The sequence below is a fragment of the Schistocerca piceifrons genome, chromosome 7, assembly GCF_021461385.2.
Source record: "Schistocerca piceifrons isolate TAMUIC-IGC-003096 chromosome 7, iqSchPice1.1, whole genome shotgun sequence".
NCBI classification, from domain to species: domain Eukaryota; kingdom Metazoa; phylum Arthropoda; class Insecta; order Orthoptera; family Acrididae; genus Schistocerca; species Schistocerca piceifrons.
Genome location: NC_060144.1, coordinates 541,420,336 through 541,446,362, shown reverse-complemented (window position 1 = coordinate 541,446,362; position 26,027 = coordinate 541,420,336). Strand labels below are relative to the sequence as shown.

The 26,027-nt window shown below is 44.0% G+C and overlaps 1 protein-coding gene across 1 annotated transcript in view; it reads left to right on the top strand.

Annotated features, from left to right (window-relative positions):
* Positions 1-26,027, top strand: part of LOC124709073 (protein O-mannosyl-transferase TMTC1-like) — a 170,237-nt gene that overhangs the window by 10,658 nt on the left and 133,552 nt on the right. The window contains exons 2-3 of the mRNA XM_047240721.1: positions 8,248-8,437; positions 15,868-15,989. Coding sequence (XP_047096677.1) covers positions 8,248-8,437; positions 15,868-15,989 — 312 coding nt within the window. The remainder of the gene's footprint in view (positions 1-8,247; positions 8,438-15,867; positions 15,990-26,027) is intronic.

Here is a 26,027-nt window from a genome sequence, read left to right as displayed (position 1 = left end):
GGATGTGCATGATGTCCTTAGGTTAGTTAGGTTGAGGTAGTTCTAAGTTCTAGGGGACTGATGACCACAGCAGTTAAGTCCCATAGTGCTCAGAGCCATTTGACCTCTTCTCGCCAATATTTGATATTAAGCATCCGACACAATCTCTTGTTCCACTGTCCCCACTTAAAAATGACAGTATATTGCGTAAGACTTTCAATAGATAGCGCCTTTTCAATGATTGTTTTTCATAATTCAACTAAATAAATTCTTTAAACTTGTTTCTGACTTTCATTATTCTTCATCAGTATTTTCTGCCTTTAGTATTCTCAATACGAAGTTAATTCTCGCTACTCGATGTCTGTAAGAGAAAAAGGAAAGTGGAAACGGAAAGAAATTTCACGGATTTGAGGGTATTTCATTTTATTTCGGTGATTCCAAAGTAGAGTAAAATTTAGAAAGAACTGCGCAGTATGATCTCATTTATCCGTATAGCTCCAGGCTACAAGACCATTGGGCCGACCTCGTACGAGGTGGAAAGATGACATAGAGAAGGACATCGCAGCATTAGGAATTTCCGCAGGGTGGAGAGAGCTGCGAGAGATAGAAGGCGGTGGAAGCAGATAGTTGATGCAGCGCGTGGTCTACAGGGCCTGTGATCGCTGAGAAGAGAGAGAAAGAGAGAACGTTGCAGTCCCTATGGTGTCTATGCATGCACCCACTCTGTTAGGAAGGATATCATCCTCTCCTGAGGCAAACTGACCCATAACTGTTCTGTGCAGTCGTTGACATCCGGAACGGAATTGACGACCGAACTTGTCTCACGCGTTTTCTATTGAGAACTGATCTAGGGATCTTGCAGGCCGATGGAGAGCCTCATTATCACGTAGACGTTTCATAGAGACACGTCCGCTGTGTGGACGAGTAATTGAAAAATGGCTCCACGATACTGTCGCATAAGAGGTAACAAATGACGACGCAGGATATTGGCGATATACCACTTGTGCGGGAAGGTTGTTTTGTAGTGATTCGGTTGATCTACTCGTATTAGCGCTGAGTATGATTGTTGGAGTTGCGCCGTCAAAGTTCCCTCGATCACTCCCATCCGTGACCGTCATACCCGAAGGCTCCAGCACCACGGCGCTAAGTGTACTACCACTTTGCCTCGCCAAAACACTTGAAGAATATGACCTCTCTTCTGGTCGTCACCATAATCGCCGACGATGGTCATTCGGATAGTGTCGCGATTCATCGCTGGATACAATGTGACGCTATTGATCAGCAATCCATGGCGCCGCTCCAAACGCAGGTGTTTCCTTTGTGGTGTTGAGGGGAGTTCACTAGCCCGGCTCCTGCTAGTCTCCCACCACACAGTGGTAGACGGACTCGTTATCGGCATGCCGGCGCAGATGTGACGGCTACGCGATGTCTCTGGGCCACAGGACGGCGGTCCTCCCACGTGGCGATCCGACGTGGTCCACTCGAACCTTTACGATGCGCATACCTACTGCACGATTCGACCACCCCACAACATCGAGACCCAGAATGAGGGCCCTTTCAAACTCGTCGGTACTAATTTCCCTGACACGAGTGCGCAGTATTTCCGCGTGCTTCACAGTGATCACTCAACATTTGGCGCTGTTCACACTCCTTTTGTGCCATACTAAGCCTGATAACAACAAAAAACACTAATGCACTCTGTTGGTCCTTAAACCTGTCTTAGAGGTCTGCGACTCCAATCGGTTGCATGACCACTGATGGTGTGTATGGATACGATGTTACATTGACGTCTGAATACGTCATATGGCTGCTTCACATTTTTTGTCGGGCAGTGTCTATGGTATCTAATCTGTAAAGATTGCTAAGTTATCTCAGAGCATCTCTTAACCAAACAACTTTTATAATCCAAGTCGTGTCTCCATCACTTATTGACCAATTTGTTCCACAGTTGCTATTCGATGTTACCTTTTACTGTGAGTGTCTACTCTATACTGCGTGTTCCCATCTGTTGTACATCATTTTAAATTACATCAGTTGTATTTCATGAAATAAGATGTATTTCATGAATCCAGTGGGCAGCAGACTCGGAAAATCCGATACATGTCTAGAATATGATCAAACTTTATACTATTACATTGACAGTATTTATTATTTTATCTTGTAATGCATACATTTGTAACGTTCCGTGGCGATATATCCGATTAACTGAGTAGAAAAAAAGTCGTTAAGGCTTCTTCTGCTATTCATGGCATTGTAATGAAACGAATGATACTGTATAAGAAGCTTGATGAGTATGTGTGTAGAGTTAAACCACAATCAAGCATTAAACCACAATCAAGCACTGTTCACATAAACACTGCAAAAGCCTTCAACAACTTTTACATTCAGTGACTATTGCAAACAAATTGTAGGTTCAATATGTTTGTAGGTGGGCATATGTATAGTCTGACATGCATACCATCATTCTTAACGAGAGAGGCGCTCAACAGTCGTACTTCATTTGCGAGCAAACGTCATTGCGCACAGGTTATAAGTGTCGAGAGTGCCTGCTGCTAACGGAGTGATGCAGCATCTAGTTATCTAATTTTTTAGCTATGCACTATCACAGTACAAAGTGATTAAGTTAGCTAATCTCGGCTCATAGAACACTAATGAAGCTTATTTCGTACAAGAAGGGTACCAACTCTGCCCAAAATCGACTGGTAGCAACAGATTGTGAAACGGTACCATGAATATGTCTTTCTGGAGGATAGAAAAAGCTTTCCATTTAGCTCGTTAAAAAAGTTACCATTGAAGAACAAATCTTCCTTCGTGCCCAATCTTGTTGCCTACAGACTCTTTAATGCGAGTCAGTGTTCCAGATGTCTCTTCATTTTCACTTCACAACGCGTAGTAACACGATACTGAAATAGCATTATTTGCAATTGCCAGTAATTACCAGTAATAATTATCACTCTAAATATAACACATTTTATACGCAGCAAATCGTAATGATATGTAAACATTTCTTTCCCAGTAGCCTTCAGACACTGGTTTCTCCACAAAATATAAGTTAAAACAAACTGAAAACACCTCTTACACACTCACGAAATCTGTAATTACGGGTCATATGTTCTCGCAACTGACAAATAATAACTGAGCGAATTAGGAAAGAACTGTTATTGGAAGCGCACTGGAATTCTATGTAGAGGGAGAGAGGCAAGCTTTCAGCGAGTGGAGCGAGCAAAACAGGTGGTCTGCCAGCTGTTGCTGACATTTCACATAATTACATAATTGGGTCGAGAGAAATTACGAGTTTCTCCGGAATAAGTATTTCAAGCATTGTTCGCATTTTCCGTACAGACAGCTTCCATCCGTGCCACATGCCACTACACCAGCAGATTAACCAGCTGGACTGTACAAAAAATACAGAACTCTGTACCGCAGTTCTGAGGCTACAATTTTTTTTCAAACTAGCTGTTCCTTGCCACGCACTGCTGTGACTCAGGCTGGTTAAATGGAAAAGAGAGAAAATGCGAAGCACCCGTTTCAAGTGTTTATGGGAACTGGATAAACATCCTATCTCCTTCTCCCCCTGTCTCTGTCCACATCCTCCTCGCCATCTCTTTGTCCATCACATTCTTCTTCCTCTTTCTCAGTTCATCACCTCTTCAACCCTCTCTCTGTCCATTTTCTCCTTTCCCTTCTCCCTCCATCTCCTTCTGCGCCCTCTCTCAGTCCATCATTTGCTCCCTCTTTCTCTGTCTATTCCCTCTTTCTTTCTCTCTCTCTCTCTATCTCTCTCTCTCTCTCTCTCTCTAGATCTCCTCCTGGCCCATCTCTCTCCCCCTCTCTCCGTCACCCCCTCCTCCCTTCTATGGCAATCTTCTCCTCATTCCTCTCACTCCATCTCCTCCCACACGTCTCTCCATCTCTTGTTCCGGACTCGCTCTGATCTTCAGCGTTGTTAATTATTACTCCAAATTCAGATTCTGTAGTAGTAGCAGTAGTATAGATTTAAGTGTCAGGAAGTCATTTTTGAAAGTATTTGTATGGAGTGTAGCCATGTATGGAAGTGAAACATGGAAGATAAATAGTTTGGACAAGAAGAGAATAGGAGCTTTTGAAATGTGGTGCTACAGAAGAATGCTGAAGATTAGGTCGGTAGATCACATAACTAATGAGGAAGTATTGAATACGATTGGTGAGAAGAGAAGTTTGTGGTACAACTTGACTAGAAGAAGGGATCGGTTGGTAGAACATGTGTTGAGGCATCAAGGGATCACCAATTTAGTATTGGAGGGCAGCGTGGAGAGTAAAAGTCGTAGAGGGGGACCAAGAGATGAATACACTAAGCAGATTCAGAAGGATGTAGGATGTAGTAAGTACTGGGAGATGAAGAAGCTTTCACAGGATAGAGTAGCATGGAGAGCTGCAGCAAACCAGTCTCAGGACTGAAGACCACAACAACCACAGCAGTAGTAGTAGTAGTAGTAGTAGCAGCAGAATTCTAATCATAAACCGATAAGCCATAAATACAGTTTCCCTGTTTACTAACAACGTCGACTAGTGTATACTTAATTTATATTCAAACATCGCGTACATTAAAATATATACGTACTCTGCATGTGTCCATACGTTTATTACAGAGAACTGTAAAAAATTGAAGGAAACAGGGTAAGAATCTTTCAAAATTTTTGGTAATAGCGTTTGCTCTTTATATATATATATATATATATATATATATATATGTGTGTGTGTGTGTGTGTGTGTGTGTGTGTGTATGTATGTAAGTGTAGAAAGTATAGAAATATCCTCCAATTCGAATGCAGCACTGTTTCAAAACTTCAAAGCAATCGGCAGAGAACTTACGGAGTTATACGATTTCGAACAAACGAACGTTTATACTTTTATTTATATAGATAGATAATGACTTCTACCCATGAAAAAGCGTTACGGATCATGGAAAGAAGAATAAAAGCACCATATATTTTTGCTGAGATCCTGCACTGACTGCGGCAAGTGGAAAAACAGAAACAGTGCAGTGTGAACGTTTGGTGGTGAATTCTTTGTAACTGGTTCTTATTTCACTGAAGACAAATAAGCATAGTTTCTTACCGAAATGTTACCGGCTCTCTTAGAGAATATATCACCTCAAAAAGTATCTGAATGTGATAGCGACAGGCTCAGTATCCGGATCAGCATTCGCTTGGGACTAGGAAAGCCTGATTCTGTTTTTTTCGAAAGAAAGACGTCACTTTGTCTCAGTGTTCACCTGATTTGACACCACTAGACTTTGGAATTTTTTTGCAGGTATTTATAAACACATCATTTTGTGTTTTCCTTTTGTTGCTGTTCCTGATACTTTTTTCAATGTAAGTGTGTATTTGTAAATTAAACTTCCGTAAATGGTTTGGACTGAACAAAGTTATTATTTAAAAAACATTAATTCTCAAGTTTATAGTTTTCAACTCCCTTCTATTCGTGACAATCGCCTTTGTCTCAAAAGCAGGAACAGAACTGCTGCCGAATTTTAGTAAATTATCTTTAGATGCCACGTCCTTTCCCTTCTAGCTGGTGTGTCGATGCAGCTCATTTCGAATTAAACTATTATCGAGTAATCGTATTTATAACTACAAATTCTTAGCTGCATCAAGTTAGACTGCACCATCCGTCAGAAAAGACAGTTCATTACGATAATACGAAGTTTTCGATAAGACAGGAATCGGTTTGATGTTCAAAACAGATAAATCCAATGTTAAGGAAGTAATTTTTTCGTAACTGATTATTGGATTTCTGAAATCTGGCTGCTTTGTCTGGGATGTACCACACTAGCAGCAGAAATTACTACAATTTTTTGGAAAAGAAAAGTTACAGTGACATCTTTGTAATAAATGAAGTTCTAATAAGAAGCTAGGCTTTATTTAGTGAATGGCGGTTTTTTACAATTCGTCTGATTGAAAACAGAATTACAGTCGCACGTGCGCCGAATACAGCACCACGTCTAGACTCACTTAAATCTCGATAATCTGCCAATGTAGCAGCAGTAACCCGTCTAAGAACTGCGCCAGACATTTGTCGTCTTATATAGGCGTTGCCGACGGCAGCGCCGTACTCTGCCTGTTTAGATATCTCTGTATTTGAATATTCATGCCAATACCGTTTCTTAGGCGCTTCAGTGTATTTAAGACACACAGCGAGGAAAGCTGTCACAGTTAGAGGTGTAATAAAACTGTGTTTGATTAGATGGCTGCATCAGCTCATCTGAGTCTCCCAGCTTACCGCTCGAGACGACTCTTTTTTCCAGTTTCAGTAGAGAATAAGATGCAGTGTGATTTATTTGATGGAACTTGTTTCGAAGCGACATGATCCCATTATCAAGGGCTAAAAATTAAAAGCCCCATTAGGCACAATCAAAATTAGCCCTACATTACTAAACCCTCGTAATATACGGAGGGGTCCAAAAAATGTATCCACTGTTTAAAAGTCCATAACTGGCAAACTAATTGACGGAGTTGTCTCATCTTTGGTAGTGTAGTAGTTTGTAGTTCTGGCAATCGCCACAAAAGAATTGTATTGCGTTGTTTTGTTTTGTCAGATTGCAGTCGCCAGATAGTCAGTGGTTCTTAGTTGCACCTAGTTACTCGAGTAAATGTGGCTGGCGCAAGCCTTACATTCGATGCAACGAAGTCGGTTTTGAAGTGGTATTTTAAGTACGGAACCATTAATGAGGTTCAACGGCAATGGTGAAATGAGTATCAAACAGAGCCACCGACACGTTTAACGATTCGTCGCGTTCGAGGCAAATTTGCAGCCGAAGGCTGTGTTAAAGATGTACACAAACAACGATCTGGACAATCTGTAACAGTAACAAGTCCAGCTAACTCCTGTCGTGTGTTACAACAATTCACTCGCTCACCACAGAAGTCTGTGAGACAATGTGTCCGTGACACTGGAGTGAGTCGCTCAAGTGTTCGGCGAATCTTAAGACAGCAGAATGGAAGTGTTATATCCCACGATTGCTACACGCAATGAACGAGGACAACCCAGATCGTAGAATGAAGTACTGCGAGTGGTTACTAACATGGTGCGCAACGATGAAGAGTTTGCAGAGATGATTGTGTGGTCTGATGAGGCACATTTCAAACACAGTTCAAATCGCCACAATTGCATCTATTGGGCCGCCGAAAATCCGAACGTCCATGTAGACAAAGCCGTGAATTTGCCAGGAGTAAATGTGTGGTGTGGGTTGTCTTACCGTGTGGGTTGTCTCACCACGGCTTGATTGGGCCAGTTACCGGTGAGTTGTACGTTCAGAAGCTTCAGACATCCATTTTACCTGCCATCCTTGTATAGAGACGGAGGAGTTTACTTTCAACAAGATGGCGCCCCAGCCCACTACCAAAATCGTGTTAGGGTGTGTCTCGACGAAAATCTACCAAGAAGATGGATAGGCCATAGAGGTGCTGTGGAGTATCCGCCACGTTCCCCAGACCTAACTCCTCTGGACTTTTACCTGTGGGGAACACTAAAAGACGTCGTTTATCGACAAAAGCCACGCACATTGGATGAACTTCGAGAATCCATCGTACATTCATGTGCAAATATCCAACTGAACACGTTCCAGTCAGCAGTTCGTGCTGCAGTTCGTTGGCATCGTGTGTGTGTGTGGATGTTAATGGTGAGCATTTCAAACACCTACAGTGATATATTTAAGTAGGACTTGAAGCTACACTTTCACCAAAACTGAGACAACTCCGTCAATTAGTTTGCAAGTTATGGACTTTTAAAGAGTGGATACATTTTTTTGGACCCCTCTGTATACGATTGCAGTTGCTATCTCTTATCTGTTCCCTCCACTCTGGATACAGATGCACCCGTGATCTTGAGCACCTTAATGAGATACGTTGTTATTAACAATGGCTAGCTACGTGGTTCGCTGATGGTGGTGCTCTTGTCGTAAATATTACGAATGTTAACACTGGTGTTCATGTTTTCTAATAGTTGGCATATTTGTTTTACTGCGTAGAATTCATCTTAGTGTGGCATGATTTTCGACTGTGCCTAATGGCATACTAATTTTAAGAACTTGGAACCGTGTCCTCCCGAAACATGTTGTGTTAAATAAGTCACATATTTGGAGAAATGATTCGTTTTACCCTCTATTGATATATCTCTTTCCAAGCGTACTTACGTGGCTGCTTTGTAGGAAATGGCGAGGCATCAGTAGAGGAGTTACACGCTGTCGGCACCGCGACTGACTCACGAGCTGTGACGTGTGTCCGGCAGGTTGCTGACGTTCTGCTACCTGGCGGCGTTCAACTGCTGGCTGCTGCTGTGCCCGGCCACGCTGAGCCACGACTGGCAGATGGGGTCGGTGCCGCTGGTGGCGCAGCCGGCGGACCCGCGCAACTTGGCCACGGCCGCCTGCCTGGGCTGCGGCGCCGCGCTGCTCTACCGCGGACTCGCCGACCTCGAGGTGACAGCTACGTCTAACCCTATCCTTGTGGCAGATACACGGCCGTAACTGTTGTTGTTGTTGTGGTCTTCAGTACTGAGACTGGTTTGATGCAGCTCTCCATGCTACTCTATCCTGTGCAAGATTCTTCATCTCCCAGTACCTACTGCAGCCTACATCCTTATGAATCTGCTTAGTGTATTCATCTCTAGGTCTCCCTCTACTATTTTTCCCCTACACGCTGCCCTCCAATACTAAACTGGTGATCCTTCGATGTCTCAGAACATGTCCTACCAACCGATCCCTTCTTACAGTCGTGTCACAAGCTCCTCTTCTCCCCAATTCTATTCAATACCTCCTCATTAGTTATGTGATCTACCCATCTAATCTTCAGCATTCTTCTGTAGCACCACATTTCGAAAGCTTCTAGTCTCTTCTTCTCTAAGCTATTTATCGTCCACGTTTCACTTGCATACATGGCTACACTCCATACAAATACTTTCAGAAACGACTTCCTGACATTTAAATCTATACTCAATGTTAACAAATTTTTCTTCTTCAGAAACGCTTTCCTTGCCATTGACAGTCTACATTTTATATCCTCTCTACTTCAACCATCATCAGTTATTTTATTCCCCAAATAGCAAAACTCCTTCACTACTTTAAGTATCTCATTTCCTATTCTAATTCCCTCAGCATCGCCCGACTTAATTCGACTACATTCCATTACCCTCGTTTTGCTTTTGATGATGTTCATCTTATGTCCTCCTTTCAAGGCATTCTCCATTCCGTTCAACTGCCAAGTCCTTTGCTGTCTCTGACAAAATTACAATGTCATCGGCGAACCTATAAGTTTTTATTTCTTCTCCATGGATTTTAATACATACTCCGAACTTTTCATTTGTTTCCTTTATTGCTTGCTCGATATGCAGATTGAATAACATCGGGGATAGGCTACAACCCCGTCTCACTCCCTTGCCAACCACTGCTTCCCTTTCATACCCCTCGACTCTTATAACGGCCGTAACTATCACCACGAAAAAATCAAGTTGTCACCATAAAAGCTGGTCCTAAAAGCGCTGTTTGCTATCCATGAGTTTATCAATCAAGTGAACTGCCATGCCAAAAAAGTACGCGAAATTTAGCCTCACTGTTCAAACAGTTGAAACGCTGTGTTTATTGCGTCGTGAAGTATTTTGAAGCTGGCAGGCAAAGTAAATTTAAATTTTCGAAGTCTGGTCCAGTAGCCAGGTAAAAAATAGCCTTGAAACTGTTATTGTTTCACAAACGCATATGTGAATGCTTATAATTACTTTTCAACTCAGCTATAAGTTCTTTAAAAGAAGTCAAACACAGCCCATGTTTGACAAGTATAGCTAACAGAGCGACAAACTACCAAATAATTTGAAAAATAGGTAAAGTTTGACAATTTTTTGAACATCTTTGATGGGTTTTAATCCTTCTTTGTCTACCACCCTTAAACATTACACATTTTACCCAGCGACGAATGGGTTGGAGGACTTTGGTTGTAAAAGTCTGCATTTTGGCTGTTCAGATCACGCTCCACCTCGAAACTCAGTTCTATAAAAACCTTCCATTCAACGATTTCTGTATCGGATGAAAGAGAAGGAAGTCAAACCAATAGAATATGGGGGAGAGTGGGGGAGGGGGGAGATTGCGCCAGCCCAAAGAAGCAACATTGCTTCACTTCGTCTTTCGTACCGAAGGTGTGTTCCACCAAGCACTTGTCCATGGTGATCAGGCGCCTAAAAGTATCTGGATTGGGCTACACAACTGCAACATTTCTGCTGCTGCCTCCAAATGGTTCAAATGGCTCTGAGCATTATGCGACTTAACATCCGAGGTCATCAGTCCCCTAGACTTAGAACTACGTAAACCTAACATGCATGCCTGAGGCGGGATTCGAACCTGCGACCGCAGCAGCAACGCGGTTCCGGAATGAAGCGCCTAGAACCGTTCGGCCACATCGGCCGGCTGCTGCTGCCTCCACAGGCGTGGACTTTTTATATAGATGTGAACAACCGTGGTACCCAACAACTGGCGATCTTTGTCGTGTTCAGAACATCGTGCTAAATGTCTAAAACTGAACCTTGATTCAATTTCATTCCTTCCACAATCTCCTGGATTGTGATACGGCTGTGCTCTAGCATCAATGCGTCCACGTCTTTCTTCATTGACTTGTTTGACTAGACTGGAAGGTTCAGTGCAAGTTTGTCACTGTGTCATATATCGCCGCACGGGATTGGCCGAGCGGTCTGCGGCACTTTAACTCAGCGTGTTCGGTCAGAGGGTTCAGCTATCCTCTGTAACAAAAAACCTGGGTGAACGGATCAACGAACAACCAGAACAAGTGCCATAGGACGTCCGCCACGAACAAAGTCAACGAACAATGTAGAACAAAATGAAATTAAAAAAAGGGGTCTAAGACACTGCAGTCATGGACTGTGCGGCTAGTCCCGTCGGAGGGTCGAGTCCTCCCTCGGGCATGTGGCTGTGTGTTTGTCCTTTGATAATTTAGGTTAATAGTGTGTAAGCTTAGGGACTGATGACCTTAGCAGTTAAGTCCCATAAGATTTCACACACACGTGAACTTTTTTTTGTGTCATATATCGACGCGTTATTCCCTCAGCGTGGTGTTATAGAGCGGTTACCCTGCAAACGCAGAAAACGAATTACCGCAAATTCTCGCTTTATCAAGTGGCTGCGTCATTCAGTATTGCCTCCTCTAAAAGCGTGATACGGTACGGTGGCGAGAGGACTTCAACGGTTACCTTGATTGCAGACACCTGTCTTCAAATAAATTAACATTAATTTGCATCATTTTTCTTCGAAGTGATAATTAAAAACTTGTCCTCTCCTCGCATACTACTGCCATGTCTCTGATTCTCTCCGACGAATATGTTAATGGAGACAATAAATAATATAATGCACTTTGTTTTCATCTGTCGTGCGTCAATGACCTCGTTTGCAGTTGCCGACGGCTTCTCTGCAGACGAGGGACGTTACGACCTACAAATAAAGTACATGATTTAAGAATTTAAATGTATTATTTTTCCTTCCTTTTGATTGGCTACGGGCAAGGTGACAGTTCAATTCCAAATGAAAGAAATGGTTGGAAGAACGTCGCATATTGCATTAGGAAGTCTTCTTTATTCATTGGCGGTAACTACACTGCGTCGCCGCTTTCAGCTGTGAAACATTCCTACACCTGTAAACAAGGTTCTGGATATCCGCGTTGTACAGACCTACGTAAACAAGCACGCATTATGCGAGCAGCGGTGCTATGTCATTGGGGACCATTGGGGATCGTATGCTTGCAGCAGCATAAAGATCACGTGTGCCTCCACCAAGACACAGCCAAGCACGGCTACTCTAGTGTCGTGCATGACTTCACTTGAGGGTGGAGCGGCGCTCTGTTGTCTTTAGTGATGTGAGTCGCTTCTGTGTGTATGCGAGTGATGGACGCACACGTCTACGGGACAGAGCTAGTGAGCTGCCTATTCAAGAATACATTCTCCTACGAGATACAGATCCTATCCCAGGCTTCAAGACCGAGCGACGTGGCGCAGTGGTTAGCACACTGGACTCGCATTCGGGAGGACGAAGGTTCAATCCCTCGTCCAGCCATCCTGAGTTAGGTTTTCCGTGCTTTCCCTAAATCCCTCCAGGCAAATACCGGGATGGTTCCTTTGAAAGGGCAAGGCCGACTTCCTTCCCCGTCCTTCCATATTCCGATGAGACCGATGACCTCGCTGTTTGGTCTCTTCCTCCAAACTATCCAATCCAAACCAATCCAGGCTTCAAGATGTGAGGACAATCAATTAAAAACAAGCCGTCGTATTTCGCGTTTCTGCAGGGTAAAGTAACCAGTACCAGTTACAATACACAGACTGTTAGCACCGTTCCACTGCGGTTTCATCGACAACAGGGTAGTGTCCTGTTTCAGCAGGGGAATGCACGTTCACATACGGATGCTGCGACGCAATTTCCTAATCGTCAAGATCACCATATCTCTCATCAGTTGAACAGGTAAGGAACATGATGAAGCGGGAACTGACTCATTGTCCAGGTCCTGAAAGGGTCATTGACTGGTGCAAAAGGAGCAATATTCTTGAGCCGGTCTACATCTACATCTACATCTACATTTATATTCCACAAGCCACCGAACGATGTGTGGCGGAGGGCACTTTACATGCCACTGTCATTACCTCCCTTTCCTGTTCCAGTCGCTTATGGTTTGCGGGAAGAACGAATGCCCGAAAGCCTCCGTGCGCGCTCGAATCTCCCTAATTTTACATTCGTTATCTCCTCGGGAGGTATAAGTAGGGGGAAGCAATATATTCGATACCTCATCGAGAAACGCACCCTCTCGAAACTTGTACAGCAAGCTACACCGCGATGCAGAGCGCCTCATTTGCAGAGTCTGCCACTTGAGTTTGCTAACGATCTCTGTAACGCTATCACGCTTACCAAATAACCCTGAGACGAAACGCGCCGCTCTTCTTTGGATCTTCTCTATCTCCTCTGTCAACCCAACCTGGAACAGATCCCACACTGATGAGCAATACTCAAGTATAGGTCGAACGAGTGTTTTGTAAGCCACCTCCTTTGTTGATGAACTACATTTTCTAAGGACTCTCCCAATTAATCTCAACCTTGCACCCACCTTACCAACCATTAATTTTATATGTTCATTCCAATTCAAATCGTCCCATACGCATACTCCCAGATATTTTACAGAAGTAACTGCTACCAGTGTTAGTTCCACTATCATATAATCATACAATAAAGGATCCTTCTTTGGATGTATTGGCAATACATTACATTTGTCTATGTTAAGGGTCAGTTGCCACTCCCTGCACCAAGTGCCTATCCGCTGCAGATCTTACTGCCTTTCGCTGCAATTTTCTAATGCTGCAACCTCTCTGTACACTACAGCATCATCCGCGAAAAGCCGCATGGACCTTCCGATACTATCTACTAGGTCATTTATATATACTGGGAAAAGCCATGGTCCCATAACACTTCCCTGTGGCACGCCAGAGGTTACTTTAACGTCTGTAGACGTCTCTCCAGTGAGAACAACATGCTGTGTTCTGTTTGCTAAAAACTCTTCAATCCAGCCACACAGCTGGTCTGATATTCCGTGGGCTCTTACTTTGTTTATCAGGCGACAGTGCGGAACTGTATCGAACGCCTTCCGGAAGTCAAGGAAAATAGCATCTACCTGGGAGCCTGTATCTAATATTTTCTGGGTCTCATGAACAAATAAAGCGAGTTGGGTCTCACACGATCGCTGTTTCCGGAATTCATGTTGATTCCTACAGAGTAGATTCTGGGTTTCCAAAAACGACAGATACGCGAGCAAAAAACATGTTCTAAAATTCTACAACAGATCGGTGTCAGAGATGTAGGCCTATAGTTTTGTGCATCTGCTCGACGTTCCTTCTTGAAAACTGGAACTACCTGCGCTCTTTTCCAATCATTGGAAACCTTCCGTTCCTCTAGAGACCATCCCGGGGTACCATTCGGCACGTGTACAATCGTTTGCATGAGAGAACAAATTACCTTGTTGCCGCCAGAGGTGGGACGCATGAATAGGGGATGGGTGGTGAGGGTGGGGGAGAGGTGGTACGGTGTGCATTGATACGACTTGTAAGGTGTCAGGTTAATCCAACACCTTCCATGAAAACACTGACATGATAGCAAATCCGGCAGTATGTCACGTAGCTCCGAATAAATCCTGAGATTTATCAAAAGTAATACGATCAGCGAGTGAGCAAATGGAATACCACGGACTAACACAAGAACGCCTAAATGCGTCATACCTTCTCACCGTGAAACAGACGCAGTTGCGGGGGAAGAAACGAGAACAGGAGCCGAGAGCAGAGTCGTGTAGGCTAGGAGGCCCTACGATAAGGGACGGACACCCACGTGGCCAGCCGATCGCCAGGACCACCCCCCAGCCCATGTTAAAAGATAGGGGCCTCCAGAAGAACAGTATAGATCTTAAGATAACACTAAAAGGACCACACCAGCTGAAAGTTTTAGCGTGCGACTATATGTGTCTCTGTTGCGATGGAAACGTTAAAAACATAGCCCCACCACGAAAGTATAACGTTTCTGATTGGATAGACAGAATTTTTGTAGGCAGAGCTTAAGGTTAACATTGAGATCCTGATTGGTCAGTTGAAAACACAGCCAGATATTACTTTTTAAACTAACTTCAGTAAATTGTAGTAAGGAGAAGTTAGGAGAGAGTTGCTTCCGAGACGGCGAGGTGTGGAGGTGCGCCGCCCGCCGCCCCCTGACGCTGCCTAAACACTGACAAGGTAATGAACGCACGTGCCGCCGCCATAAGGCTTCACTCAGAACTGCAGAAGTCTCATCAGTTACATCCCCTTTTTACGTAATACTAGTGTCGATCGTCAATTAAACTTCGTGGTATTCACATTTGCTACTAGAAGTTAAAATCTGAAACGCGATAATTTTTCTGTTATATAATTATTGAGAAGCCATATCAGCCACTGTAATTTACAACAAGTTAAATAGATAATTAAAGATAATTGAGGGTCATTGTAGACCAATTTGATAGTTTTCTCTTTTATGAAACTTAACTTAAATTTAGATTATAGATGTGATATGGCATAGGTCATCCTTTGATCCATTGTAGAACTTGGAAACCCATTCAGGGAATATTCGTTCACATTTTTGTTGAACGCATCTGGTTTTTATCATCCTGTATTAAAATATTTCCTTTTACCAATAGTGCAATTTATAAACAATGTTTTGTGAGTAGAATAAAATTTCCAATGGTAAACTTAACTGCTTTCTCGGCATTATTTTGCCAGCTAACTAAAAGTAGGAAAGCCTTGAACCCCTTCCACTAAATTTAGTTAGTATTAAGATTCTTTTACAGGGAGTGCAGTGGAGCTGACGCTGAAATCATTAAGTATTTGATTGTATCATCTCTAGTCTCACTCAACTCTTCTGAACTCTACATGTCATGTGTGGTCTGGCTTCTCCTTACCAGCAACAGGTCGCAGGTTCAAACTAGTCAATTCCCTAAAAACACGCTCAGAGCGTCGTTGCGCGAAAGTGGTAGGGAGACATGACTTAGAACAAACAGACACCACGCAGAATGTTAGAGACTGCCTGGCCGCCCTTCACTGTGTCACGGACAATGCATTTGGCCTGAGTGTGTTATCATACTCTCTACTAACGATGAACTACCTGTCACCTCACCTGTCAATAAAATGTTGTCCTTGAGGATACTTCATTTTTTCTAACTGTGTGTTAATCATTACGACCAAAAGAGGATTTATTGTGCCACCTTGAGATCTACGTGGGAAACAGTAGACTTGGAATCCAGATTTAACCTCTGAGACACAGGAGCTGATGGGGCTGGGCGCGCTGTGTGTGCTCCGCAGCCGCAGCGGCCGCCGGCGGTGCTGCTGGGGGTGCTGCTGCTGACGCTGCCCTTCCTGCCGGCGTCCAACCTCTTCATCACCGTCGGCTTCGTGCTCGCCGAGCGCGTCCTCTACATGCCCAGGTACAGCCGCGCCAGCTTTTTCCACTTCTGTAGCTGAAAGTGCTTGCTTGCCGCTGCAAATAATACTCTACGAGGGGCGTTCAACAAGTAATGCAACACATTTTGTCTGAAAGTAGGTTGGCTTTATTCAGGATTTCAAGTACACCACGTTATTCCCCAATATTTTGGCTACAAAACCCTATTTTTCAACGTAATTTCCGCTCAAAGCGACGGCCTTAGCCCACGATTCTCGGAGGACCTTTATGCTTTCGTGATACCGCTGTACTGGATGACGCCGGAGACAACGGTATGCTGCATCAGTAACTATCTCACTGCCCGCATTCTGCTTACAGCAGAGTACATCCTTCACTGGGCCAAACAGAAACACAGCGGACACACACCTTTGAGCACCCTAGGTGGTGGACGAATGTGTAAGCACTACCAACAGGGACATACAGTTGAGCATCGAGATATTTCATTATGATCTGTTGGTCACCTCTAATGAGAGTGTCCGCACGTTGCAACACTTCAGTCGTCCAGGACACAGGAAATCGGACAGGGTTGCGAGACCTTGTTGTGATGATGACGGATGCCTCACCCAACGACTCACTGTGCTTTTGTTTATTGCCAGGTCTCCATAGACATTCGGCAGTCGGTATGAATATCTTAGATGCTCTGGTTTTCCCCCAAAAGGAACTAAATGACAGGTTCCTGCTTGTAACACACCTGCGTTAGAGACACCATTCTGGATGCTGTGTACAACACCAGCACCTCCCGGAACTTCGTTACGCTTTAGGGGCTGAAGCTGGTAAATTCCACTATGCCTCAGACCAATCCCCCATTTTTTAAGTAGAAACTGAAAGAGAAAAATGTGTGTAGCATTACATATTGAATACGCATCATCTATACAATGTGTTTAAAAATTATGTCCTACTGTCTTAAAGGACACAGTGTTACTCAAAGTAGTACATATGTTCGCAAACAACTACTTACTCAGATATGGGCCATTCTTCCTATGATAGCAGTCTGTCTCTTGACACTGCAGGATCTGCTCTAGGGTGGCATGGAAAGTGGAACGTGATGGTTTCAAACATTCCAAGCAGCAAATCAAATTTGTTAACGAAAACAGTCATAGCTTTACACATTGCTGCATGCATTAAGTCACAATCGGACAAAGTGCCATAGCGTAATAGCCATATACATTTGAATAAAATTAGTGATAAGACAAATCAATCTTCATTTTCAAAATCACTAAAGGACGTTTACAAATTACTAGCTGTTAATTCCTGTTTCTACTAAACTTAAAAAACGACTCCTAAATCGCATAAATTACAACAGGCGTGTTTTTTCAACCTCCGATCGGCCGCGAAATTGAAACCTCAGTGAAAAAAAAAGTTTTATTTCTAACAATTATCTGTAGATTCTAGCTACTTCCCTACATAGCCGCCGCTGGAACTTAGACATTTTTCGTAATACGGTCCGAAATTTCGAGTACCATCGTCATAGAAGGTGAATTTCTCCAGTTCTGTATGCTGGTCTACAGCTCGCTGTGTGCCCAATTTCTGTCCTCATAGTCTGTGCTTCATGCGAGTGAAGAAATGAAAACCAGAGGATGCAAGGTCCGGGCTGCTGGTTGGCTGATCAAACACGTTCCATCATAAAGGCTGCAGGCGCGTTCTTGTTGCACCTGCAGTGTGCGGCCGAGCGTTGTCATGAAGAAGGAAACGCGTGAGAGTTACGTTATGTGGGATGCATGAAATCAGGCAGAACCCTTCAGCAGGCACTTACGTTTGGCTGGAGACACTATTGTTCTAAGCATCTTTAGCTGGTAACTAGATATTCGGACTAACAAGTACAACGTAACATGATCGATGGGCATATTGGAGACACCACACAACACTTCTGTGGTTGTTGTAAGGCTTTAATTTAGCGGGTGATCAGAGGTAGCAAAAATAAAACAGCCCTTATATAAGCATACGTGAATACCTTTGGACATACGTGTACAAGCAACTAGATCTGATGTGATACTGGCGCCGGCAGCACACTAAATATTGAAAACAATTAAAAGTGAAACCTTAATACACTGGAGTGCCAAAGAAAGTGGTACAGACATGGGTATTGAAATACAGAGATATGTAAACAGGCAGAATACGGTGCTGTAGTCGGCAACGCCTATATAATGCAACAAGTGTCTGGCGCAAATGTTAGATCGGTTACTGCTGCTACAATGTCGGGTTATCAAGACTTCAGCGAGTCTGAACGTTGTGTTATAGTCGGCGCACGAGCGATGGAACAGAGCGTCTACGAGGTAGCGATGAAGAGAGGTTTTGGCGTACGACCATTTCACGAGTGTACCGTAAATATCACGAATCAATAAAACATCAAATCCTCGACGTCCCTGCGGCCCGAATAAGATCCTGCAAGAACGGGACTAACGACGACTGGACGGAATCGTTCACCGTGACAGAAGTACAATCATTTGACAAATTGATGCAGATTTTAATGCTGGGCCATCAACAAGTGTCAGCGTGTGAACTATTCACCGAAACATCATCGATATAGGCTTTCAGAGCCGAAGGCACACTCATATACCCTTGATGGCTGCACGATACAAAGTTTTACGCATCGTCTGGGCCCGTCAACACCGACATTGTACTGTTGATGACTGGAAACATCTTGCCTAGTCGGACGAGTCCCGTTTCAAATTGTATCGATCAGATGGACATATACGGGTATGGAGACAACCTCACGAATCTCTGGACACTGAATGTCAGCAGGGGACTGTTCGAGCGGGCAGATGATCTGTAATGGTGTCGGGCGTGTGCAATTGGAGTGACATGGGACCCCTGATACGTCTAGATACTACTCTGACAAGTGGCACGTACGTAAGCATCCTGTCTGATCACCAGCATCCATTCAGGTCGATTGTGCATTCAGGTCGATTGTCAATTCCAGCAGGACAGTACGACACACTACACGTCCAGAATTGCTACAGAGTGGCTTCAGGAACACTCTTCTGAGTTTAAACACATTCGCTGGCCACCAAACTCTCCAGACATAAATATTATTGAACATATCTGGGATTCCCTACAATGTGCTGTTCAGAAGATATCTCCACCCCGTCGTACTGTTACGGATTTATGGACAGCCCTGCAGGATTCATGATGTCATTTCCCGGCACCAATTCTTCAGACATTAGCCGAATCCATGCCTCCTCCTGTTGCGGCACTTCTGAGTGCTCCTGGGGGCCTACACGATGTTAGGCAGGTGTACCAGTGTCTTTGGTTCCTCTATGTAGTTGGCGCCACGAGTGCACTGAATGGTAAGAGCTTTTAGACAAATAATGCATTTAGAAAAATGTGACTCTCATTTAATATTACATAAAAGGCATACATCAGCAACACAAGTAACCAATAAAAAAATTACCTTAGTACTAATTCAGAAGAAATGAGGAACGAGGAAAAATCTTCATGTCTAGTACATCAGAGAAACCATTGAATTTATACTAAATATAAACTGAACTGTATACCTTGAAGATACACTGTTTGGTTCTAGGAGGCAATCTCATACCACACCAACAAAACACAAGACCCATGCCGAGACCAAAACCAAGGAAAGCCACACGGTAAGGAAACTAAATGCATGAATCAAGACGCCGCCCTAACGGCGATCTGGCACAATATACCGTTCCAACCACACACCAGTAAAAAATTTGTTGATTAACCTTTACCAGTAACAGAAATACTATTGAGCACCATTATCAGTAACAGAAATATTATTGAGCACTGCCAACTAGCAAACAAATTGCAATCCACCCCTTCTTGCAGGCTAATTCCACTGGCAACAACAACTGACAATCACTCTAGCAAATAACCGTCACTTTCAGATAAGGCCGTATAGGAAAGCGTAGTTTACACCAGGGTACCGTCATCCGTACATTTCAGCGAGAGAGAAAGAGAGAGGAAGAGAGACAGAGAGAGAGACATGGCTGGCCTGCGTCTCATTATCTAACCGCCCACGCCTCGCCTCGTTTGTTCCCGAGGTTGCGTCTCCGTCGTTACCGTGCACCGGCTGACTGGCTGCCCATCCCAAGCTTCAGACGACGCAACGTCCTCTTTATCATCGTTCAAACTTTATCTTACACCACAAGCGTACTTGTAACGACACTTCTATATCTACACAGTAGTGCGTTGTGCTGTTAATTTCTTTTCCGGTTCCACCCGCAAACACGCAAACAGTGCAAGGGAAAAACGAATATCTCTCTGTCTTCTTTTGAGACTTAATTTCTCGAATCTTATCTTCGTGGTTCTTACACGCAACTTATGTTGGCAGCAGTAGCATCGTTTGTCAGCGAGCTTCAAATTCCGGTTCTCTATGGTAGTGTTTTTCTAAACGAACGTCGCCTTCCCTCCAGGGATTCTCATTTGAGTTCCCGAAGAATCTCCGTAAAACTTATTTGTTGTTCGAACCTGCCGGTAACAAATCTAGCTCTCCACGCCTGGACTGCTTCGATGTCTTCCTTCAATCTGGCCTGGTACGAATCCCGGACACTCAAGCCATACTCAAGAATAGGTCACACGAGTGTCCTACATGCGATCCCCTTTACTGGTGAACCACTGTTTCCTGTACCCTCTTAGAACACTTGACTCGCATTCGGAAGGACGACGGTTCAAACCCGCGTCTGGCCATCCTGATTTGCGTTTTCTGTGATTTCCCTAAATCGCTCCAGGCAAATACCGGGATGGTTCCTTTGAAAGGGCACGGCCTACTTCCTTCCCCGTCCTTCCCTAATCCGATGAGACCGATGACCTCGCTGTCTGGTCTCCTACAAACAATTCAACCCCCCCCCCCCCCCCAAACCCTCCCAATAAACCGAAGTCGACCTTTCGCCTACTCCACCACATATCTCACATGCTCGTTCCATTTCATATCGCTCTGCAACGTTACACCGAGATAGTTAAACGAACTGTGTCAAGCAGGACACTAGTAATACTTTAACGGAATATTATAGGTTTTTTTCTTCCTACTCACCTGCATTAACTTATGTTTTTCCACATTCAGAGCTATCTCCTATTCATGACATAAACTGGAAATTTTTTTAAATTGTCTTGTATCTTCCTACAGTCACTCAATTTTGACACCTTGCTGTACACCACAGCATCATCAGTAAACAACTGCAGATCGCGGACCACCTGCCCGCCAAATCATTTATGTATATAGAGCACAACAGTGGTCCTGTAACAGTTAACTGTGGCACTCATGACGATGCCTTGCCCTCTGAGGAACATTCGTCGCCGAGGACAACATACTCAGTTCCATTACTTAAGAAGTCTTCGAGCCACTCACATATCGGTGAATTTATTCCATGTGGTCACCCCTTCGTAAACAGCCTACAGTGGGGAACCCTGTCAAATGCTTTCCAGAAACCTATAAATACGGAATCTGACTGTTATATGGAATCTGAAATGCTTTTTAAACCATGGTGATTCGTGGACATAAGCTTCTCAGTCTCAAGAAAGTTTATTAGCTGAGAATATGATCAAGGATTCTGCAGCAGACCAAAGTTAGGGATACTGATCTGTGGTTCTGCGGGTCTGTTCTTTTTCCCTTCTTCTGTACTGGAGTCACCTGCTCCTTTCTCTAGTCACTTGGGACTTTGTGCCAGGCTAAAGATTCAGTAACTACAGCTGCTCACCGAACAGCTCAGTGATCACCACACGTTCCTACACAGCATTCAGGTCTTCCCCTAAAAAATTCAGAAGCCGTGCAGACCAAAGTGCCTACCCTAAGATTTGTTCATATGCATCGGAAACATCGTCTTGAAACGAGTACACGTTATTAATGGGTGTGAATTATACCATTGACTTTAACTATCACCACAGCCAAAAATCTGAAGGATTGAAGTCAGGCGAACAGGAAGACCGTGTTACTGGATCTCCTACCATTAAAATTGTACTACGTACAGTAATGCTAGGTGTACCGAATGGGGTGGTTCCTCATTCTGCGTAAATCATACGCACTGTCTGATCAAAAGTATCTGAACACTGCTACATAATTCGGAATGGAGTACCAGTCGTCACGAGAGGCGGACACGCCAGTATAAAAAGAAGCGGGGGAGGGGGCGGGGGTGTATTGTGTTGTCAGCAGAGAAGCTGTAACAGCAGACTGGGCCGATCAGGAGACCTCAGTATCTTCGAATACGTAATATCCAATAACTAGTTTATTGGATATCACGTGAGTAACAACACTAGAGCCCTTCTAAAGCTGGTCAAGCCCACTACTAGTGATCCAGCTAACACAGTGACCGTGTGTAAGGAGTTACAAAGAATGGGGTAAATAGGCTGAACAGCTCTTCATGAGCCATACGTGTCAGTGGTCAGTGCTTAGCAACACGTGGTGTGATGTAAAGACAACGCCGTGGGAGAATGGATGCCTGGAAACAAATAATTAGGATTGATAGATTACGTTGTATTTTGTGTCAATCGCGAAGAATATGGCGAATGTCTGGGGAACCATATCTGTCATCACGTTCATTGCTAATAGTGACGTGTGGAGAAGAAGGCGTTACATATGGTAGCGCTCTTCGTGGTTAGGATGTGGCCTCCCTATTTCGCTCAAGGAAACGCTAATTTCGTACCGTATACTGTAGAGGACTACTACGGAGACGATGAATATATCAGCATGACAATGCACCCTGTCATACAGCATCATCTGTGAGGCAGTAGTTTGTGGGAAATGACATTCCTGAGAAGGACTGGATCAGTATCCAATAGAGAAAATTTGGAACGATTTAGAACGTCGACTTGGTTGCAGAAACCGGCGCCCAACGTCACTACCTCCTCTGGTTTCTGCTCTTGAGGCAGAACGAGCTGTCATTCCTCAAAAGAAGTTCAGACACCTCACTGAAAGGGTCCCAGCAGAATTAAAGCCGTGAAGTGTGGACATAGCTCCTATTAACGGCCGATGACAGGTGTCCAGATACTTTTGACCAATTAGTACGCGTTGCCTCTCACAGGGGTAACGTAACAGCGATGGTAATTTTTTTCAAAGAGACTGATGATGACCAGAACTTAATAACTTGTTTCGCAGAATGTCACCCACAATTTCTGTCCCAACACTGATGCTAAAGCGAATCAAGTACTCGTCCAGAATTGACCTCTCTGGAGTTGGTTTACTTCTTTAAAAGCTGTAATGTTTCATTCTATTCGGGTTAACATTCGTTCTTCCATACCCAAACTGTGTGATCTGTGGAAGGTAAATTGCGAAGCCTTGTCTGCAAGTTGCTGAAATTTTTTCAGGCAGAACTCGGCCTTGATGATGCGTTTGACTGTACGTGGAAGATGTCAGTCGATTTACGTTGTTAGTTGAACAACAGCAAAATACTATTTCTGATACTTCCACTTGGAATAACAGAACTGTTTCAGCTGTTCCCAGTGCATGTTATTACGTCTTGACTGTTGCCACGACAACCTCATAAAGCTACATAAGAGTGAACGATGTATCGACAGCAGTGGATGTTACACTATGTGACCAAAAGTATCCGGACATCCCCCAAAACATATGTTTTTCATATTAGGTGCACTGTGCCGCCACATACTCCTAGGTACGCCATATCAGTTACCTCAGCAGTAACTAGATATCGTGAGAGAGCAGAATAGGTACTCTGTGGAACTCACGGAATTCGAACGTGGTCAGGCGACTGGGTGTCACTTGTGTCATGCGTCTGTAGGCGTGATTTACACACACCTAAACATCCCTAGGTCCACTGTTTCCGATGTGATGGTGAAGTGGAAACGTGAAGGCACACATACAGCATAAAAGCGCACAGGCGGACCTCGTCTGTTGACTGACAGAGACCGTCGACAGTTGAAGAGGGTCGTAATGTGTAATAGGCAGACGTCTATCCAGAACGTCTCACAGGAATTCCAGACTGCTTCAGGATCCACTGCAAGTACTATGACAGGTGGGAGGTGAGAAAACTTGAATTTCATGCTGGAGCAGCTGCTCATAAGCCACACATCACACCGGTAAATGCCAAACGACGCCTCGCTTCGTGTAAGGAGCTTAAACATTGAACGAATGAACAGTGGAAAAACATTGTGTGGCGTGACGAATCACGGTACACAATGTGGCGGTTCGATGGCAGGTTGTGGGTATGGCGAATGCCCGGTGAACGTCATCTGCCAGCGTGTGTAGTGGCAAAAGTAAAATTCGGAGGCGGTGGTGTTACGGTGTGGTCGTGTTTTTCATGGAAGGTGTTTGTACCCTTTGTTGTTTTGCGTGGCACTATCACAGCGCAGGCCTACACTGATGTTTTTACCGCCTTCTTGCTTTCCACTGTTGAAGAGCAATTCGGGGATGGCGAATGCATCATTCAGCACGATCGAGCACCTGTTCATAATGCACGTCCTGTGACAGAGTGGTTACAAAACAATAACATCCCTATAATGGACTGGCCTGCACAAAGTTATGACCTGAATCCTACAGAACACATTTGGGATGTTTTGGATCGCGGACTTCGTGGAAGGCCTCACCGACCGACATAGATACCTCTCCTCAGTGCAGCACTCCATGAAGAATGGGCTTCTACTCCCCCAAGAAACCTTCCAGCACCTGACTGAACGTATGTCTGGGAGAGTGGAGGCTGTCATCAAGGCTAAGGATGGGCCAACACCATATTGAATTCCAGCATTACCAATGGAGGGTACCACGAACCTGTAAGTCATTTTCAGACAGGTGTCCGGATATTTTGATCACACAGTGTATGTCTGGCAGTGTTACACTCTGAGCGCAAATGTATGTCCGCGACATGTTTTTGTATGATTTTTCCTAGAATTCTCCATTACCTCTTGTACTAATAAGAAACACCTTTCATTTTAGGATTGTGGTTTAATAAGTAAGGCATCTAAATATCCTATATGAGTCAAAATCTGGGTCAAGACAAGAAATATGGCCATTGGTTAAGACCGTCACCGGAAGATGGAAGCAGCTAAGCATCTGAGACTCTACATGCTGTTTAATGTGGAGCTGGTGACAGTAAAGATAGGCAGTCGAAGTCAATATGTACGAAGAAGAGGTCTCCAGTTGCAGATCAGGAAACGAGTGTTATGTCACAACAAGAGGTGCGGTTTTGGTGCCATGAAATTTATGAAGGCAGAAGACGTGTGTGAAACGAGTAAAATGGCAGGGCTGCCAACGACAGCCATTTCAGATGACAACGAACGGTGTGTCGAAGGGTTTAATCAAGCCAATCATGGCATTCTTGTTAGGCAGAGTACTCAGGAAGTCAGCATCTACATTGACAGTATAGTGGATTTCGTATACAGAAATAAACCTTTTATTCTGAGAAGACTTGGTACCCTATTCCTTGAATCAATCTTGTAAGCTATCTGCCCTAAATGTTAGTGGATTTCAAATATAGAGATGAGAATCAAGCTAAGGGATTCGGGTTGTAACTTTAGCTATGATGAAGTTTTTGAGATGAAGAAATCGTCAATGTCATGAAGAGACCGCTCGTCTTTTTCCTCGCCTTCCCGCACCCCCGTAAGAATTTCAAACGAAAGGTAAGCGTGGAAAAGTCATGTCCAAATTCGTTTGGGTGACAGAAGGCGTGATGCTGGTTGATTTTCTCGTCCTCTGAGAATCCATGATTTCTTCCAATTATTTTCCTACCCTGCAACTATTGCAGATGCCGATTCGAATGGAAAGAACGGAATTTCTTCCGAAAGGTGTGTGTGGTCGCACAGTAAATTCTTAATGCATAAGGTCTTGGTTGTGCCTCACATGGTCTTACGTTTAAGATTTTCATGTCTTCACACCACTAAAGAAGCACCTGGCTGATCGCGGCTTCAGAACCGAGGCTGAAATTCAGGAAGTTGCTGTTAAATGTCCCCTTATCTAGACCATTTCTTTAATGCAAGTTGGTATATAGTTTACGGATGCAAAAACTGCTTAGACAACGTGTGCACCTTAGTAACATTCGTGTATTTTTTTATTGCCTGACTAAACCTTTATTCTGAGAAGACTTGGTACACTATTTCTTGAATAAATCTTGTAAGC